The following is a 20,864-nucleotide window of genomic DNA, read 5'->3' as shown; positions in this document are numbered from 1 at the left end:
TGAGTCACGAGGCGAGACTAAGTGAGCCTCGTTTGGTAGGCCTATAGTGGACCTTTAACTTTAGTAGGCCTAGGCCACACCTTTAGCTTTAGTAGGCCTAGGGTGGACCTTTAAATTGTCTTACTTTGCAAGCATATTTAGTCGTTTCTTATGTGCAAATAGCGTAGATTCAAAATGTTATTTTTACCTTATTGAAATTTAACGAAAGACTTACATCGAAAATAATTTTTTTGCTTCTTTTCAGATTCCAGTTTTCGGGATTTAATTGGAAGTTGTGATTTAGACTCGAACTTTCATTAACTTTTCTGATTATAATCCGTGTATGAATACAAAGAGGTGGCCTAGACCCAAAACAACGACGTGGCGTAAGCCTATAATACTTGACCAAGCGACTCTCAGACTTAGGCTAATTGGACCATAACTTTCGTTGGTTGACACTTTAGATTTTAACCCTTGGGTGTTCATTTGTCATGCGCCATGTTAGCAAGGTAGTTAATTGGGGAGATCGAATTTCCATTTTTACAAGGCTAGAATCATTAGTGCGGCTTCTCTCTTAGTGTGTATTTCTTTACCCCAATGGTAGCCTTATGGTATGCTGATTTGGGTATTTTCATGGTTGGTCATGTTGCATTCTTGGAAAATCTTTTAGTCCGTACTTAGTAGTATTTCAAGGAGCGAGTGGCTCGAAAGGACTATGATAGTCGTGACCCAATGTGATCATAAGCCTTGAGGCCATTAATAATTTTTTTTGCCAATGGTATTGACGCCTTACGTTCACTTTGGGGGTTGTGCGACTATGGAGGAATGATTTTCAGAATATGACTGTTTCCATTTTGCAAATACTTGAATTAAATAATATGTTCTTTTTATTGGTGAGAGAGAGTATTGAGGCCGTGGATTCTTAGCAAGGGATGACAATTACATATGGGTGCTCATTGATTTAAATGTTAGGAAGGGAGACTCAATATGGTTTAACCTTTTAACTTTCAGAACGACACCAAGCATTAGGACCGATTCTATGGATAAGACAACTAAGACTTAGGATTTGGATTGTATTTTGGCATAGCCTAGTCTAGACTAGGATTTATTTGAACATTTATTTTTTTTCTTGAAGACTTTATTCGAACATTATTTTTTGAATATTTTGCCCATGTGACATTCAAGGTCGTTTAATTAGCATGCTCGGTTTTGATGCCGAGCATTGTCGTCGTAGGAGGCCTAACAACGACACAAAGAGTTATTTATTTTTTATAAGTCGCTTCTAGAATCGAGTGCTATTTCATACGCCCTCGTAGAAAAAAAAAATTCACGAAAAGTTCATGCGTGGGCACCGAGGCTGCTGTGCCTGACCAAAAGGCCAGGCAGCAACTACAGCGCCCATATATGGGCGTGAGAAATTCTGGCGCCCAGCCAGGGGCGCTGAAAGTGCGTCCCTGGGTGGTTCTCGTTTTCTGTTTGCGTCTACTTTTGTTTATGCGACTTCAATTTTGGGTGCTTGCCTAATAACGTCCTTTACGCGTTGTGCAGCGTTTGTGGGATTCGTTACAGGCCATCCCGAGCGTCGCTTATTTTTGTGGCGATCGTTCGGGCTTGCGAAACACGTATGTTGGTATAACTCTTTGGCCAATTGGTTCATGAATGTTTGGGCAATTTTTAAGGTCGTTAGTTTTCTAGCATTATTTGTCTAGAATTATTCGTACGCACAATCATAACATAGTCACATAGTTCGCTACACATAACTACATTACAAACATGGATTTGAAAATTAAATATGTCACGTAGTTTATGATAGGCTAATTCTATGGGTAGTTATTTGCGCCTGGCTTGGTACCGCTTCTATCGTAGATCCAACACATGCCCCGGTCGAGGTAGTGTCTTCAACAGACGAATTTCGCTCAAGAGGCCAACCCGCAAGTGCAAGCCAAGGGGGGCATGCAGGCGAGAGGGACCTAATGAGTGAGCGATTGGGTTCGGGATAGGTGTACTACCTGCAGAAGTACCGAGTGGGCAACATACGCGGCGTATTCACCCCCCTATTGGCGAAAAAAGGTATCCTTAGTCCCAACTCCCGAGGGAGCCGAGATTCGTTATGCGGTTCTGCCCGTTCACATTAATATGCTGATTTTCAGGTCGTCCCAACTTGATGGGGAAATAAACGCGGGGTAGGATCGTTTCACCCTTCGGCTATTTTGATTACCTACAAGCGCGAGTATTTCCTTCACTATTCCCAGCGGAGTCGCCACTGTAAGGGGGTCGAAAAAGCACGAGGCTAATGCGTGACCTCGTCCCTCGTGGGTGTGACGATTCTTTTTATTCAATCAAGTGTAATTGGATTTCCTGTGAGTTTACACCCAATTGACTAGTAATATAGGAGTCGCCATTCAGTTTTTAACGACAATGAGAAAAACTGACAAAACCCGGTTATCGTGACATAAAGGGAGTGCAATTATGTTTGACCACGATGGCCATAGGTTCCCTTGTGATCCCTGGTGTGAGGATCTCTCAACATACACCCGCAAGGTAGAGATTGAGGGTTCGGGGGACTGTAACTACCGAGAGGAGTACTCGCTCGTCGATAACTCCAGAGGCAGGATATCCTTACTAGCTCGGCATAAATAATTGAAGGGACATGCGTTAACTATTAAGCTAATCTGAGTTGATTTTAGCAATATGCAACATATAATACTAGATCGATCGCGATTATCTGATTTAAATAGCATTAAGGGACCTAGCATAATAATCCAATTTCCCAAAAATATTATATTTGTTAGGCGTGATAGAACAATCAGATTTAGTTAGTTTAACAGTTCATAAAAAGGGCGAGGAAAGCAGTTAAATCATCGAAAAGGGACACATTACGACGCACCCTTGAGAGGTGCGTCACGGTTCTCAGAAAACTAACCACTTTGACTTTGCTATTTCTCCTTTTTATTTAACGAATCTCAAATTATGGGACAGGATACGTTCTGTTCGATTTATGGATCGATTGCGACAGAACGCGTGAAAAATTTCGCAGCGAGAGGCTTAGGCTAAGGGTTGGAGTCAATACTCTGAATATGAATTGTGTTGTTGTCCTTTTCACGTCGAACTTTAGGGCCTTATTTATAGAAAAGAGTTCGTGGAAAGATAGAATTGTAGAACTCTAATCCTCGAGGAATTAGGAAAAAACACGTTCCAGGTATTTTCAGCGCCCAGCTCTAGGCGTCTAAGATTTCGGCGCCCAGCTCTGGGCGTTGAAAATAGGACCCATGCAATTTCAGCGCCTAGGGCTGGGCGTTGAAATTGATGTTTGGGCTGTTTTCTTAGTCAGATTCGGATTCCTGAAATCCGTAGTGTTTGAGACTTAATCGAGTCTTTTAGTGCGTATCAATTTCATGACGGAATGCGTCTGGGCCCGTTACGAACTCTAGGCTCGTTAGGATTTTAATTAATACGTAACTCTTATTTTCGAATCATATTAGGAATAGGATTCTTGCAGTTTTCTATCTCATTTAAGATTTATGTTGGAGTGCAACACCTAATTCTGACAGGTTTCTATCTTTTATGACTTGCCACTTTTAGAAGCTACCCTTTACGGCAGTTACTATTTTTAGCATGTTTCCATAAATAGCAGGTTTCTATAAATAACAGGTTTTCGGGTGAAATGAAAAGGGGAATTGAGATTCGTTATTTTATAGGAGATGCGTTGTCAAGTGGAGATTTATGTTTTCATCATCTAACCTTTCCCTTTCGGGAATGGGGACAAAAGTAGGTGTCTACAAGAACTTGTTATTTTTGACAGATAATTCTTTGAGATACTAACAGCTTCATTTGCATTTCAACTTGGAAACTTAACTGCTTGTAGGAACTTCTTATCTCTTCTATTTCTTCATTCACACAGCTCTCTTTTTATTCCCCTCTTTTTTCTTTTTTCTTTTTTTTTTTCATTTTTCTTCTTTCTCCCTTTTTGTTCCTCTTTAATCTCCTATAATTATTCCTTTCTGAATTATACATGACAACTCTATTTATCACCTTGCTAATTAGTTCCCCCTCAACAATTGCTACATCGTTTAAGTGATAAAGGAGGAATATTTAGTAGAGAATTTTTACATAGTTATGAATTTTGGGGAATGTTTTTGAAACGAAAAAGAAATCAATGTGTGATATGAATTGATTTTGTGATCTCTAATATGTTGTAGAGATACGGTAGGAAAAGTGTAGGAAACATTTTTGTGATTAACAAGTTTAATTGGTGGATATCATGGAAGAAATAATTTATCACACATTTACAGGAATTGGACATTTTTAAGAGTGCACATGGTTCGAATGAGAAAACCTTGTTTTGTTCCATAAGCAAATGGAATATCACTTTTTGCTTCTTTTTCCTTTTAATTAACGTATAAACAATTTAGAAACTAAGGGTAATATAACAAAGACATCAGTGAGTCCTTAATTCAATTGTAGCTCATGTACAATACAGAAAAATTGTAGTGTGAATTTTATAAGGAAGACTATTCACATAAACTCTACACGTATAACACACAATTCAATGAGTCTTAAGGGAAATTCGAGGAAACTTCAACAAATTTTAAACTTAAGTAAGATTTCCCTACATTATTATAAGTCTTTTAGTGATAGAATAAAATATATAGCTAATGAATTACTAGGAACAACCAGTTCCACGCATTGTTTCCCGTCACTTAGGCATTCATAAGTCTAATTATTAGAACTAGGAACACTACTTTGCTTAGGTTCCATTTTGAAAACAAATAGCAGAATGTTTAAAAAAAAACATACCTCTTATCCAACTCAAAGTCAGAATTTTCCCTTGAACGTAGTTAAGAATCTTGAGGTGTTCCTTTATCCGGAAAATCCTCTTTGTATTTTAACCCTTGTTCTTATGCATTGTGCTGATGTAATGTGTCATAAAAAATGACGCACCCTCGTGAGTTCCTAAGTATAACTCGTGGGTCATCAATGATCCATCGAGTTCTTCAATGTTCACTAGTAGAAAAAACCCTTATTGCAGCGGGCTTTTAGACCCATGTTGCAGCGTACATCGCATGCTACAACTGGGGGGCCTACAACAAGTCCGAACTTGTTACAGCGTACAATGTTCGCTACAAAAAGTACTTTTTTACAGCGTACATATGCATGTACGCCGTAACAAGTGTCAAAAATTTGGCCAAAATCTTGACTTGTTACAGCGTATTTGTATGTTGTAAAAGACCCCACCTGTTGCAGGGTACATCTATTTGTACGCTGCAACAAGTCTGGAATTGTGCTAAATTTTACACCCTTGTTGCAGCGTACACATATATATGTACGCTGCATGTGTAAGCTGCAACAAAGCACTTTTGGCAGGAAAATTCTAATTTTGTTTAGGGATACCTAGAGTGCCTTACACCAAATATAGAAACTTGTCACAACAATAATAGAATATCGCAACCTGTATAACAAATATAAAAACAATAACTGTAGTTTTGAATATATCCCAAAACCAAAGTGCACGTACCAATACATTTAAATATATGTACGTTCTAATTTCAACGTACGCATACATTTTAATAAAAAAAATTGTTCTATAACATCTAAACCAACTCGATCAAGCGCGCCCAGGCTAATAATAACTACTTGCTGGTAAAACAATTAGCCCATTGATCATGAACCACATCAATTTCCTCACTAGCATAAGTCGCATTCCTCGGTGTATAGATCTTCAAAAACAAAAATTTTAGAAGAGCATTAGATTAAATGTCATTTTAGTCTATTATGACTTATAACGACCCAATGAGCCTTAAATGTACATACATATATTGGAATGAGTATTGAAAACTTTAAACTAAGCATATTAATCATATAATAAGTTTGAAATGATTCCTTAGGTTATTTAGTTCAAAGTGGGGAACGAAAATGTCATTTTAGTCTAAATATGACCTATAACGACCCAATGAGCCTTAAATGTGCGTAATTAGATTGGAAGGAGTCTTGGAAACTTAAAACTAAGCATATTAATCATGTAAAGGGTTTAAAATGAGTCTTTAGGTTCTTTAGTTCAAAGTTGGGAGCGAAAATGTCTCATTTTAGCCTAAATATGACCTATAACAACCAAACAAGTCTCAAATGTGCATAAATAGATTGGATTTAATCTTGGAAAGTTAAAACGAATCATATGAATCATGCAATAAGTTTGAAATGAGTTCCTAAGTTCGATAGTTCAAAGTTGTGAGCGAAAATGTCATTTTAGCCTAAATATGACCTAGAACGGCCAAACAAGTCTCAAATGTGCATAAATAGATTGGATTGAGTCTCGGAAAGTTAAAACTAATCATATGAATCATGTAGTAAGTTTGAAATGAGGTTTTAGGTTTGTTAGTTCAAAGTTGGGAGCGAAAATGCCTCATTTTAGCCTAAATATGACCTATAATGGTCAAACAAGGCTCAAATGTGCATAAATAGATGGAAAATTTATAAAGGCAGTCCCAACTATGGACGTTTATATTTAAAAGGTCTCAACTACGGATTATTACTGGCTGGTCCCAACTAAAGGAGTTGTTGACTTTGCGTGGGTCTTTTTCCAAAATGACCGGTTTACTAAGTTGAAGACGATGACGTGTCGGGTCATTTAAAAAAATCACGTGCCACTTTAAAACAAATCCACCCATTTAATAAAAAGCCCACCCATTTAACTAAAATCCCACCCATTAAATAAAAAACCAACCACTTAAAATACCCACCCAGTTATTTGGGTGTTTGATTTTAAATTTTAAATTTTTTTTTTACCTCCTTCCTCCCTCAGCAACACCACCTGCAACAACCTCCCACCACCCTAGCTAGCTACCAAACCCAACCGTCGACCCCAAAATCTCACCGCCCACCACATGTCTGTTTACCGATCTCCCTTCTGTCTTTCACTTCTCGGTTTCCGTCCAACGCAAACCCGAACGGAGAAGCCGCACTCCACTCTCCTCTCGCTCACACCATATCCGTCGGAGCTGCGAACTCGCCGCACTACACTCCCCTCTCGCCGGAGATGCAAACAAGCCGCCCTACACTCCCCTCTATTTCGCGGCGGGGTTCGAAGGTTCCAACCCAGATCTCGCCGCCCACAACCCAATTCTCGCCGGAGAAGGTTTGAACGACAATGGCCGTGCACAAGATCTCCTTGTTTTTAATTTTTTTTTATTAAATTAAAAAAATAATTATTTGCCGGCGGTGGAGGCTGAAGGGGCCGGCGCTGGAGGCTGAAGGGGAGAGTTTGCGCGCAGCGTGAAGGTGAGAGGCGAGGAGGGAGGAGAGGAATGTGGTGGCCGGCGGTGGATGCGGGGGTGGATTTGGTGGAGAGAGAAAAAAGTTAAGAATATTTATTTTGGGTAAAAAAAAAATCCTTGACTTACACATCCGGTCACCGGTAAAAAGACCCACGCAAAGTAAACAACCCCCTTAGTTTGGATCAGTCAGTAATAATCCATACTTGGGACCTTTTAAAGATAAACGTCCATAGTCCAGACTGCCTTTATCAATTTTTCCTAAATAGATTGGATAGAGTCTTGGTAAGTTAAAACTAATCATATAAATCATGTAGTAAGTTTGAAATAAGTTCTTGGGTTCGTTAGTTCAAAGTTGGGAGCGAAAATGTCATTTTTGCCTAAATATGACCTATAATGGCCAAACAAGTCTCAAATGTGTATAAATAGATTGGATTGAGTCTTGGAAAGTTAAAACTAATCATATGAATCATGTAGTAAATTTGAAATGAGTTCTTAGGTTCGTTAGTTCAAAGTTGGGAGCGAAAATGTCATTTTAGCCTAAATATGACCTATAACGACCAAATGGCCTTAAATGTGCATAAATAGATTGGAATGAGTATTGAAAACTTTAAACTAAGCATATTAATCATGTAATAAGTTTGAAATGAGTCCTTAGGTTCTTTAGTTCAAAGTTGGGAACGAAAATGTTATTTTAGTCTCGTTTGATCGTTATATGTCATATTTTGACTAAAATATTCTCACCTACTTCTAAGTCTGCAAAACAATTTTGAAATTAGTCACATCAAAGCCTATTCCCGTTATTCACTTGCTCAGTTACTGTTATTGGATCGATGATGTGGTCGGTGTTCGATATTGGAGCTAAATACCTATTCCCTTTAATCCTTGATGCAAATTTCTAGACTTTTTAAACAATAAAAAAAAGGCTTAAAAGTCATACCAGTGGAGATCTTCCATTGTAATCTATCTTCTTTAGATCAGCTCCAGGATTAAGCAAACTCTTTAGTTGATAAAGATCACCATGGTGTGTAGCATTGTTTACTTTCAGAGCAAGTTTTGATTCTTGCTTTGCTATATGAGATGCAATATCAGATTCAACTTGCTTCAAGTTGTATTTCCCATTATTATTTCCCTGCCACGTCAAACTTTAGTGTCAGTAATTGACTTCATACAACATAACTCAAAGAAGTGGATGCAGGTTGAATGCTCTAATTACCTCAAGGAGATGGTCTTATATTTTTTTACAGTCATAAAAGTAAATATCAATAATATTACTCAATGACTCTTTGTCATTCCGCAGAAGCCGGCAGAGTTCAAGAACTCCGACTATACTAGGATGAGGAACGTTGCAAAAAATGGAAATTTGTCCAAATGTGTTGTTAGGTTCAAGAAGTGATATCGTCTGTTCTGATCCATCTTGCCCTATGCCAACCTCCTCCTGTTGAACAAAAGCAACGGGTATATCGAACAAGTCCTACAAACTCTATCAAATTTATGAAAAGAAATCAACAGGATAGAAGAAAACAGAAACACAGTAGCATTGCAACATACTAGCAATCCATGGCATATGAAATAAAGTTGATCTACTACATTTCCTTGCTCCAAAATTATTTCACCAGGAAGGAAAAACTCTTCATGAACTCTAATAACCTGCAAAAACCGTTATCCATTTAACCGTTTATCACAAAGTGCATAATTTACACCATCATAATTCTAGAAGTACGTGTACTTTGTTCATTTCTGACTTCCCTGCTGATGCTGGTTTCCCATATGACATGTACTTACCTATGAAAATCTCACAGCTGGTTTCCCATATGAGGACTTGCCTGCTGCTACTGTTGTTGCTGTTGTATTTGAAGGAGAAGACTGGCAGCAAATTGTAATGTAGACTGATAGTGTTGGTTTTTGTCAACCTCGACCTCTGATGAGCCTTAACCAACTCTAGATGGCAGTGTTTGCGTTCTTTTGGGTGGATTTTGAGACTCTGAATTCATATTGCCAGTTGAGGTAATCTGTGGACAGGAAAGATTAGAACCACCAACTTGATTGGAGTAGGGACCAATGTATAAAAAGGCTCAAGGCGCAACAAGGCGATTTGGAGTTCCCAGCGGCGCGCCTCGGTACGCCTCATTGAAGTGAGGCGCCCTAATAAAAAGTAAAAAAAAAGTGAAAAAATGGTGTGTGCCAGGGTATGTGCGCCTTTTTTGCGCCTTTTGCGCCTCAAAGTGCGCCTTTTTGCGCCTTAGGTGCGCCTCATCGGAATCGCCTCGCCTAGACAATCAAAGGCGCTGGCTCCAATCGCCTTGCGCCTCAGAGCCTAGGCGCACCTTTTTATACACTGGTAGGAACCTGGAGCAGTATGTTGCTAACTAGCTGTTGTTCCATAAGGGACAAGAAAGATTTTTCATCCACGTACAGACATGGAAAATAAGTCATTTGGGTCAAGTTCAACACAAGTTATTAAAAGCTCAATATACCTTTAGAAGGTTTTGTAATGCAGAACGCAATTCGGTCCTCACTTTATACAGAACTTTTACATCCCGAGGTACTGACTTGATTGCTGTACGAACACGTCCGGATACATTATCCCCAAAATTTGGTTTTACTGAAGTGATCCATTCTCCATGATTTGTTTTAAACTCATACCTGATAGAGATTTTAGCAATTCAGAACAATATACAAGAATCAAACCAACTTATAAATTTATCACCAACAAACCATAAGAACTAAGGAACCACAGATACCATTAGAATCAAGAATGAAAACAATCATCATTATTTTTTCCAACATGCATAAAAGGTGAAGAGAACTAGCTTATTTTTGCAGTCCAATATCTCAAAGCAAAATATAGCATATTTTCAAAAGTGTATTTCATCTGTACATAAAGATAAATAGTCTGTCACTAGGCTAAGAAATAAGGTCTCAAGAATTGAATTCAGCAGCTTACAGAAGCTTATCCATATAAAAGAAGCAATTATGGGATCCCAATAGAATAACCTTAGGAGATTGAGAGAAAGAGAAGGCTACAGCATTACACATATCAAACCAGGAAACCATCATGTAGAAAGTGCTCACAAGCTTGCACTGTCCCATGCAACTTCAAGTTTCAGTAAATCTTTATTTATCTTTTTGGTATCCTCCTTAAACCACACTAAATTAAATCAATCTTTTGTATTAGTTAGCATTGGCCATGTGGTATATCTGGGCTTTACAACGCTAGGTTCACACCAACTCATGTGCCACATAAGAGGGGGAAACAGCACTGAATATGATTTCATTTTTTTATTGTCATTAGTATAAACAAGTATAAAAAAGACACAACAGCAGTTAGCTAACTTCCCCATAAGACTCAGAAAATATTTCATAAACATTGACTATCTGAACTCCCCCACAAGTCCAAAGAATATATAGCCATCAAATCCCCATTTTCCACAACAGAACTTAAGAAAAATCGAATCTCCAATTCAAGCTGTAATGCAGTTGCAAGAGATAGAACATAGATAAACAATTAAACATACTCAAATAATACTTATCGACACAATTATTAGCACTAGAAATCAAAGAACTATCCCAGCCTCATTTGTAAAGACAACTAGCAATGCATTGACATTGCACTCTATGATTTCCCAATACATTCACAATCAAAGAACTATCCCGGCCGGATCACTTCATAGTCACAATAGATTCAAACAACTAAATTACAGCACTACCTGATGTGTGATTTGATTTCTTGCCTAATTCATTAGTTTACATAAAGTGATAAAACTACAAAGTAAGTACTTGATGAAGACCAATGAGATATGAAAGGGAAGTGAAAAGTTTGCATATTAACATCATGCTATTTATGTAGCCTATACAATGATTTAATAACAAAGTTCTACAGTTAATCTTTAGCAAACTTCAAAAGCAGTCTACTCGTAATTTAAAGCCGATTACACTAGCAAGCATGGCAATCAAAGTTGCACTACACTGCAAGCAGCAGGAGATGATCAAGCTGACCCAAACCGAGAATGACCTGTCAAGTCTTCAGGCCCATCACCAATTATCTTCATATGCTTTGCGTCAGATTCATGTTAATACGAATCTCAATTTGCAATTACCAATTTCTAAGAATAGCACTTAAACTAAACACAACTTTGACAGAGAGGGTATAACTAAGGCTATCTACGAAGTAATATCAAGCACCAATATCAACAACATTGGTACAACAAAAAGATCAGGAATTCAACCGGAAAAGATTAAAAGATTAAAACAAACAGTGAATATGTACTGTGTAAGTTATTTATATCTTGCATATTAACTTACACAGACCATTACTCGCAGAGAAATTTTACTTCTAAACAGGCTACAGCAGTGGCCTCTTGCATTTAGTCTGACAAGAGGATCTAAGTTCTCTAATTACTACTTCTAACTACAGCAAACAAAAATAGAATGAATGTGTTGATTAGTAAAGTGATCAGATTTCAGACGGAAGCAGATGGAATCAATAAATATTACTTGTGCAATTGTGGAGTCCCACCGAAGGGAAACTACTCTTGAAATCATTACGCAAAGCATGGCCAACCAGAATCTTTCCTTTGATCAGCTCTGCCACCTTCTTCTGAACTGAAGGGAAATCCTTTGCTGCAGAGATAATCCATAAGAAAAATGAGGAGCACTCAACAAAAGGTAATACAGACAAATCATGCATTCTTTATCAAGGCCCAATCATATAATACCTTGTCTGAATGAACTTTCACTAGTAGAAAAAACCCCTATTGCAGCGTACATGTATTAATACGCTTCAACAACCAGTCGGTCAACGCGGGTCAAACCCTTTAAAGTAGGGCTGAGCACGGATCGGATATCCGATCCGAAATCACGTTTCGGATCGGATATCCGTATCAAAAAAATCAAATATCTGATATCCGTATCTGATCCGAAATTTTCGAATATCCGATATTCGGGTATCCGAAATTTTCGAATCGGGTATTGTCGGATATCGGATATCCATCACTTTAGCGTTCTATCAATTCTTTGGTTGTATTCTTACTTTTTCATTACAACAACTTTATACAATTAATCCAAACTTGAAATTTGCTTATATACTTGTAACACAAAATTTATCATTTATATATTAAAGTACATAGATTACAAATTCCACATCTAGAACTAACCAAAAGCGAAACCCAAATTCTTATATGAGACTGTCCTCACCATCAACTGATGGTGAGACCAGTTCACACTTGCGAATTTAGGTATGTTACTTCTATAGTTTAGACATGTTACTTTTTTTTTATAATTTTAGAGGAGGTACTTTTTTTAGTTTAGGTATGTTACTTCTATAGTTTAGACATGTTACTTTTTCTTATACAGAGTAGTTTTAAGGGAGGTACCTTTTTAGTTTAGGTATGTTACTTCTATAGTTTAGACATGTTACTTTTTTTGTACGGGTTAGTTTTAAGGGAGGTACCTTTTTAGTTTATGTATTACTTTTATAGTTTAGACATGTTACTTTTTTTTTTATATATAATTTTAGATGAGGTACTTTTTTAGTTTAGGTATGTTACTTCTATAGTTTAGACATGTTACTTTTTTTTTTATACGGAATAGTTTTAGGGGAGGTACATTTTTAGTTTAGGTATGTTAATTTTTTTTTTTTTAATAATTTTAGAGGAGGTACTTTTTTAGTTTAGGTATGTTACTTCTATAGTTTAGATCTGTTACTTTTTTTTTATAGTTTTAGGGGAGGTGCGCTATTGGTTTCGCGCTCGTCACACCATCAAGTTGATGGTGTGACTGGTCTCACAGGAGACGCGCTGAAAGCGAAAACATGAAACTACCTAAAATATTACAAAAGCTAGCTACGAAAATTACGGCATGAACAATTCAATACAAATGTACAAATTCAAAGTGGCGGTGGAGACTTGGTCTTTGGCGAAAATTACCCATTTTCTACCGACTACTTCATATCCGAGACTAGGAATTTCGGGAAAGAAAAGTCGACCAAATATGGTGCGGAGGATGCTAAGGTTAGACTAGAAAATTTGATTATACGGATGGATTTGCCTCATGAGTCATTAGGGAGGGTGGCGGCTAAGCCATAGATTTTTTCCTAGGGTTTACATTCTAGTGAGAGAAGTTGAAGAACTATTCTTTTGTGTTTTCCTTATGGACCTTATGTATGACTACTAGTATGTCAGTAAAGTTGTTGTGGTGAAGAAAGTGCGCAAAGTGAAGTTGGGCTTGGGAGGTGGGAAAAAAGATGTGTGGGATATTGGGCTTGTACATTGTGGGCTATGATAATATTTTGATATTTTCTCAAAAGTTCGAATAATATTTCGGATATCGGATATCCGAAAATGCTAAATTCAATATCCGAATTGGTATTTGATATCCAATTTTTTGGATCGGATATCTGATTTGAAATTATTTTTCGGATCGGATATCCAAAAAATCGGATCAAATACGGCTCGGATTTTCGGATTTTCGGATTTTCAAATAGTTTTGCTCAGCCCTACTTTAAAGGGTTATTGCAGCGTACAATTTAATTGTTCCCTACAAAAAATTTGTTGCAGCGTACATTTTAAAAGCCCCCTGCAATAGCTCGTTTTTATTGCAGCGTACATGTTAAAGCCCCCTACAATAACTCGGGTAAAAAAAATTTCGCTGCAACATTCGTTGAAACTAATTCAAAACAAATTAAACATCTATCGCGCTCAACTCCCTCCTTCTCCCTTAACTTTCCCTGCGTCGTCCCCTCAAAAAAAAAAACTGTCCCTTCATCGTCAATCTAGCTTCTTCATCGGTGGTTCTGGCCTACTCGCCAGTCGCCACCTATTAGCTTGCTCAGCCGTTGGTTCCAAGGAAATACTTAGCTTGCTCGCGCCGGTGGTTTCAAGAAAGAAAGTTGCTCGCGTCCTATTTTCCGTCAACCTCTTCGCCGCGGCTAGTAATCTTCCATGTCCCCTCTTTTAGGTTTGCTCAATTCGTTTATCTGATTTTCGTTTTAAGAATCAGGGTTTGGTCAATTCGTTTTCAGGGTTCTGTGCGTTTGTTCAATTCTTTTTTAGGGTTTGTTCAATTCGTTTTTTCAATTCGTTTTTAGGGTTCAATTCGTTTGTTCAATTCGTTTTTAGGGTTTGTTCAATTTGTTTGTTCAATTTGTTTTTAGGGTTTTAGATTGGGAAGGAACAGACGCATCATGACTTTACAGGAGACTGTTTGAATTTATATGATGGGTTTTGGACCTTTTGGTTCTGTCGTTTATGTTAGAAAATTTTAGTGCAGTTACTTTACCTTCATTACTGTTGAAAAACTATGCGAATCACTGGAGTCAGACAATAGTACAGGTACCTGATTTTCTCCCTTTATGTGTGTTCTTGTTAACCACTGATCTTATCCACTATGGTCTGTTAAATTTCAATGTAGTTTTCAAACACTTTACCTAATTTATTCTAGGTGATAATGTTGTGATTAAAGGTGGAGATGATTCAAAGGCAAGGTTAGTTTGTAATTCTCACTTCTGCAGAAATTATTTCCTGTATCTTGTACCTCGTGTAGCTAATCAAAATCTATTGACAGCATTATTCACCCATTAGCCATTTTGCCCGTGAATTTCAGATAGGTGGTTGTAACTCTGATCACCTAGTGCAGTTACACCTTAAATCTTCTGAATTTGAGATGAGTAGTTATATGTTTTTTGTTATTTAACCCATTACCTAGTTTTCTTTCATTGGTTTAGTTTTATCCATTTGTTATTGGATATGCAACACTTTACTTACCAAGAAGTGTGTCATATTGTTATACTAGTAGTCTGTTTTGTCCTTTTGGATCTTAACTCATCTTTTAAATCGTTCTTCCCCTTTCACATGGTTGGAAAGTTATCCTTGTCCGATGGTCCTAGTTTCTTATCTCGGTTTTAATTACTATGACTTTATAGTTTGGTCCTGCAGTTTCCTGCGCTCATTCTGCATCAGTAGGCAAGATTTTTCTGGTGCCTCCCTCTTGCTAGATTTCGATATTATAGGGGAAATGGACCAAGCCTCTGATTAGTCCAGGACTTTTTTTCATTTGGTTTTTATTTTGGGTTGTCACCTATGGTTTGGTGCTTATGACAAACTTGCATATGGAGAAGCATAATTTATTTTAACTTCGTTATATTATTTGCCTTCACATTTTTAAGATTCTTATTTATAGTCAACTATGTACTCTGGTATTTTCAATGATTTAAAATAAATCCAGTTGATTTGTGATATCCTCTCAAATGTTTCTGTAAGTTGTGTTGGTTATCAAACCAAAAAATGCATTCTTTAATTAAACACCCCCCCCCCCATACACACACACACAAAGTAAGGAAAAAAAGAAAAGAATAGGCATAGTTTGTTCAAGTACTGGTTTTGACCGTGTTCCCTGGGAAGGAAAGGGGAAATTTTTCATAGTGTGTCCGTTCCTTCGAACATTGCAGAATATCTGTGTTAATCCAGATAATTATTGCCGGAAAAAGTAAATCAAAACTGGTATTGAAATTCAAGGCTTTGAAACCAGTTATGCAAACGTACTTATAGCTTGCTTTGTGAGCCTGTGACGAGATTGACTACATGCTTAATTCATAAGTTAGATATGTTAGTTTTCTGATCTTTTTTTACCATTTTCTCCGTAACAGCTTAGAGTGCTCGATAAAGAAGATCCACTTCATCTTATCTAATATTCCTCCTCTAGGAAACGTTGATGAGAAAGCTGCTATTGAGATGTGGAGTGCAGGTGATACCCCTTTTTTGTTTGATTAATTGGCTTCTGGTGTCCATCAATTTCTTTTGTTTTCACCCCCTATGATTTCCCAATCTTATTTATCAGATTAGTCCTAGCGCTGCAGACTTGGGGGAGACTTTATGCTCCCTGAACTTTGCTAGTCGAGTCAAGGGAATCAAATATGGTCCAGCTCGCAAGCAGGCAGATTTTTCTGAGCTTCTCAAGTGTAAGTATCTGGTATGTTCTATGAGAATTTTTTAGAATAATATCGTTGTTGAGTTTTGCCTGTTGTTTATGCTCGTATTTCTTTCAACAGGCTAAGAAATCAAAGCATGATGAAAAAGAAGCAAAGAAACTGCAGGACAATGTACAATCTTTGCAGCTAAGACTTTCTGCAAGAGAGCATATCTACAGAAATCTCCAAGAGAAGGTACTATTGCTACTCTCTCTCTGAAGATGATATCTGCAGTCTGCTTGTCAACTTGTCCTAAGTTGACATTGTTTGCAGTAATCGATCAAAAGTTTATAAATATAAACTAAACAACTTTCATATTTGGTTGGTTGCTTTTTTGTTCTGTTCTGTATGAGATATTGGTGCATTCCCGTTGTGTATTAGCTAGCCATTTGTCCTCTGAGTATGAACTTATATTGGAAATATGGTAGAATAGGTAGGAATTTCTTCACTCTTAGACTTAACTAGCATAACTTTGATGGATGGATGGCCTTCAAGTGAATTGTATACATGTAGAGTTCACCTCTTATATAATCGAATGCATAGAGATTGTATGCGTACAGTTTAAGCTAGTTACAATATATTTGTTTCCCTAGGACTGTGGACTGATAGCTTTTGAGTTGTAGCAAAAGGACTTTATCACTTGGGCATGGCAAACATTAATCAATGATGCCTTCATCATAAGTACTTTAGCAGGCTAATATATAAAACAACTGCAGGCTGATATAAAAAAAATTGCAGCAGCATCACCAACGTACCTGAATCAATAACACAATAGCCACTTGATTTGTAGAGAATCCAACATACCTAAATAGTTATTCACCGTTTCCTACTCTGTGTATAGTAGCATTGCAAATGTGTTCTATTGAGGAAAGGATCTAAGGCGTATCTAGTTATTAATGGACAATGCCTTTTCATTGTCAGAGATGTATGGAGTATTTTAGAGAAAAATCCTTTGGGAGATGTGCTTTATGAAGCTTTTGGTTTGTTTTTAACAAACAGTTTCCAAAATTATTCTGTATGGTGGTGTTATTTTACCGCCTGCATAACTTTATGTACTCATTCTATCTCGACTTATTTTCTGTAATTTATTTCCAAGCACGTTCAAATTGTATCATACTCGTTGTTTTTGTTTTAAACGTTGTTAATCCATCATATCTATGTTATACTTCCTCCATTTTTATTTAGTTGTGACGTTTCTAATTTTTTGCGCTATTCACATACTGTAATTTGACTGTCATTAGCGATTTATATTTAAGTAAAAAAATATAGTCATGTGAAATTTTGTTAAATTCATCTCAATATAACTTTTTTATAATCTTTACTTATTGGTATTTGGTATTGAAGATATCAAGTTGAAGTTATACACTAGCAAGTGCGAAAGTAGAAGGTTCATTGAGTCGTTATAGGGGAATTTAGCCGAAGGAAACAACTAATGGGGACTTTGAGGAATTTGGAGAGACCAGAGGCTTGGGCAAGTGTTTGGGTGCCTTAGGTCAATATTGATGCTGATATCAACCCAAATATGCTAGTTAAATGTTGCGTTTGTTTTTAAAAATATTCCATAGAATCCATACTAGAGTTCTGTTGTATGGTGTATATTTTATTGCAATTGAATAATTCTTTAATTTTGTTATAATACAGATCAGATAGAGAGTTTCTTTATCAGATTCTAGGAGAAGTTATTAAAGCTGGAGCAACCACTAAATATTCTTGATACCGTGGGTTATACATCCCTTTTGAGTTTGGACAGTTGATTGCTGATATAAAGGCTAATACACCTGGAATAGAGAATGTGATCATCTCAACACATTGTCAGAATGATCTTGGGCTTTCTAGTGCCAATACAGTAGCTTTACGTTATTGATTTCTACTCATGTGCTCCCGTTACTTTACATAAACATAGAAAGAAAAGGAATCTCATATTGTGTTGGAATACAGGGAGCATGCGCAGGTGCAAGGCAATTAGAGGTAACAATTAACGGAATTGGTGAAAGAGCAGGAAACGCGTCTCTTGAAGAGGTGTGTCTTGATTGACTCATAATCAAACTTAACCTTATTTGAAAGATCATTGTGACTTGCGATTAGGGTATACAATCATATGTTTAATATATTTAGGTTAATTTGTTTTGTTATCCACCATATTCAAATGTAGGTTGTCATGACCATTAAATGCCATGGGCAATCATTGGGTGGTCTTTACACTGGAATTCAGACAGAACACATTGTGAAGGCCAGCAAGATGATACTTTCTCAACCTTACTACAAAATGTCCTTTTGATTTAGGTTACATACTTAGTGCTTTACTCTCCGTACTTTTTTTTGTCTTTAGGTGGCTGAGTATTCAGGACTGCTTATACAGCCTCACAAGGCCATAGTCGGAGCTAATGCTTTTAAGCATGAGAGTGGAATTCACCAGGTTTGTACTTTTAGCAACTCGTAAAATTCTTATTGACGCTGCACCTTTAATTGTTGAGAATGTTGCCTATTGAAGCCCATTTTTCTTGTTGCAAATGTTCTCATGGGCCGATTCTACCCAGTGTTTAGCATAAACTTGGTTGTTTACTTGTCTAAAATAAATTTTGGGTTCCTATTATGCCTGTGAAAGCTATGGAAAGAAACTCCCCATGTTCTTCAAAGTATCCAGTAATATGCCACTAATTGAAATACTGAAGTTAACTCATTTTGTAATTTTCTTCTGTCATTCATATATAAATAATTTACTTTCCAGTTGAGCTGGATTTCCATTATTTTACGGTGGTGTCAGTGATATGGAATTACTGAAACTAATTCAGCAACTCTATAGTATAATGGCTACAATCCCTTGCCTCATTCATCTTTAGACACTTAGCTTTCTTCTCAGTTGAGCTCTTTTGATTTATTTTTCAGACCAATACCCTAGTCACTAGTTGAGTGCTTGAGAAATTCGTACTTACTCACCTTTACAATTTGGAGAGTAGCACTCATTCCAATTTATGTATGCACATTTAAGACTCATTCACTCGTTATAGGTCATATTTAGATCTAAAACGACATTTCCGCTCCCAACTTTAAAATAAAGAACCTAAGGACTATTTGATTCTTATTACATGATTAATATGCATAGTTTTAACTTTATTAAATTCATTCCAATCTATTTATGCACATTTGAGGCTCATTGGATCGTTATAGGTCATATTTAGAGCTAAAATGACATTTACGCTCCCAACTTTGAACTAAAGAACCTAAGGACTCATTTTATTCTTATTACATGATTACTATGCATAGTTTTAACTTTCTAAAACTCATTCAAATCTATTTATGCGTATTTAAAGCTCATTGGATAGTTATAGGTCATATTTAGAGCTAAAATGACATTTACGTCCCAACTTTGAACTAAAAAACCTAAGGACTCATTCTATTCTTATTACATGATTATTTTGCATATTTTTAACTTTTTAAAACATATTTCAATCTATGTATGCACATTTAAGGCTCATTGGGTCGTTATAAGTCATATTTAGAGTTAAAATGACATTTACGCTCCCAACATTGAACTAAATAACCTAAGGACTCATTTTATTTTTATTACATGATTAATATGCATAGTTTTAACTTTCTAAAACTCATTCCAATCTATGTATACACATTTAAGGCTCATTGGGTCGTTATAGGTCATATTTAGAGCTAAAACGACATTTTCACTCCCAACTTTGAACTAAAGATCCTAAGGACTCATTTTATTCTTATTCCATGATTAATATGCATAGTTTTAACTTTCTAAAACTCATTACAATATATGTATACACATTTAAGGCTCATTGGGTCGTTATAGGTCATATTTGGAGCTAAAACGACATTTCCGCTCCCAACTTTGAACTAAAGAACCTAAGGACTATTTGATTCTTATTACATGATTGATATGCATAGTTTTAACTTTCTAAAACTCATTCCAATCTATTCATGCACATTTAAGGTTGATTAGATCGTTATAGGTCATATTTAGAGCTAACATGACATGTACGCTCCCAACTTTAACTAAAGAACCTAAGGACTCATTTTGTTCTTATTACGTGATTAATATGCATAGTTTTAACTTTCTAAAACTCATTCCAATCTATTTATGTACATTTAAGGCTCATTGGATTGTTATAGGTCATATTTAGGCTAAAGTGACATTTACTTACTCTTGACTTGTATTCTAGACTATTAGAACATTACCATTAGTTGCTCGAATGTTATAATGTGACATTAATTTGCATTTAATCTAATGCTTAATTGAATTTCTTTTTGTGAAGGTCTATACTTCGAGCAACGTGGCTTATGCTAGTGAGGAAATTGATGTGGTTCGTGAGCAATGGGCTAAGTTTTTTACCAGCAAGTATTCATTATTGGTCTGAACGCGCTTGATCGAGTTGGTTTAGATGTTATAGAACAGTCTTTTATATTAAAATATATGCGTACGTTGAAATTGGAACATATATTTAAATGTAGTATGTGCACTTCTGCTTTTGGGATATTTATATATATGTATACAAAACACCAGTTATTGTTTTATATTTGTTATACAGGTGCGATGTTCTATTATGGTTGACAGGTTTCTATATTTGGTACAAGGTACTCTAGGTGTAGCTAAATAAAATTAGAATTTTCCCGCCAAAACTACGGCTCTGTTG

The 20,864-nt window shown here is 36.5% G+C and overlaps 1 protein-coding gene across 11 annotated transcripts; it reads left to right on the top strand.

Moving 5' to 3' along the window:
• The first annotated feature begins 13,888 nt into the window (after positions 1–13,888).
• On the top strand, positions 13,889–20,745 carry LOC130462611 (methylthioalkylmalate synthase 2, chloroplastic). 11 transcript variants are annotated; one of them, XM_056831270.1, is made up of 10 exons: positions 13,889–14,178; positions 14,517–14,578; positions 14,688–14,730; positions 15,892–15,989; positions 16,083–16,214; positions 16,294–16,407; positions 18,151–18,231; positions 18,365–18,442; positions 18,542–18,628; positions 20,487–20,745. In XM_056831270.1, exons 4-10 carry the CDS (start codon positions 15,957–15,959, stop codon positions 20,586–20,588), a joined length of 627 nt encoding a protein of 208 aa, XP_056687248.1. In that variant the 5' UTR covers positions 13,889–14,178; positions 14,517–14,578; positions 14,688–14,730; positions 15,892–15,956; the 3' UTR covers positions 20,589–20,745. The 11 variants fall into 11 exon arrangements, with proteins under 11 accessions (XP_056687248.1, XP_056687249.1, XP_056687243.1 ...); XM_056831271.1 differs by having other exon boundaries at positions 14,512–14,578; XM_056831265.1 differs by having other exon boundaries at positions 13,889–14,204.
• The last annotated feature ends 119 nt before the right edge of the window (positions 20,746–20,864 follow it).

This window comes from Spinacia oleracea, chromosome 6 (assembly GCF_020520425.1).
Source record: "Spinacia oleracea cultivar Varoflay chromosome 6, BTI_SOV_V1, whole genome shotgun sequence".
Taxonomy (NCBI): domain Eukaryota; kingdom Viridiplantae; phylum Streptophyta; class Magnoliopsida; order Caryophyllales; family Amaranthaceae; genus Spinacia; species Spinacia oleracea.
Note: the sequence above shows the minus strand (reverse complement) of the source record. Positions and strands in the feature narration are given on the sequence as shown.

Excerpts from the sequence above, each read along its gene's own strand:
- LOC130462611 (XM_056831270.1), top strand. The coding sequence starts at position 15,957 with ATGAGAAAGCTGCTATTGAGATGTGGAGTGCAG. Across the intron at positions 15,990-16,082 it reads TATTGAGATGTGGAGTGCAG|ATTAGTCCTAGCGCTGCAGA; the intron begins GTGATACCCCTT and ends CTTATTTATCAG. Across the intron at positions 16,215-16,293 it reads TTCTCAAGTGTAAGTATCTG|GCTAAGAAATCAAAGCATGA; the intron begins GTATGTTCTATG and ends TTCTTTCAACAG.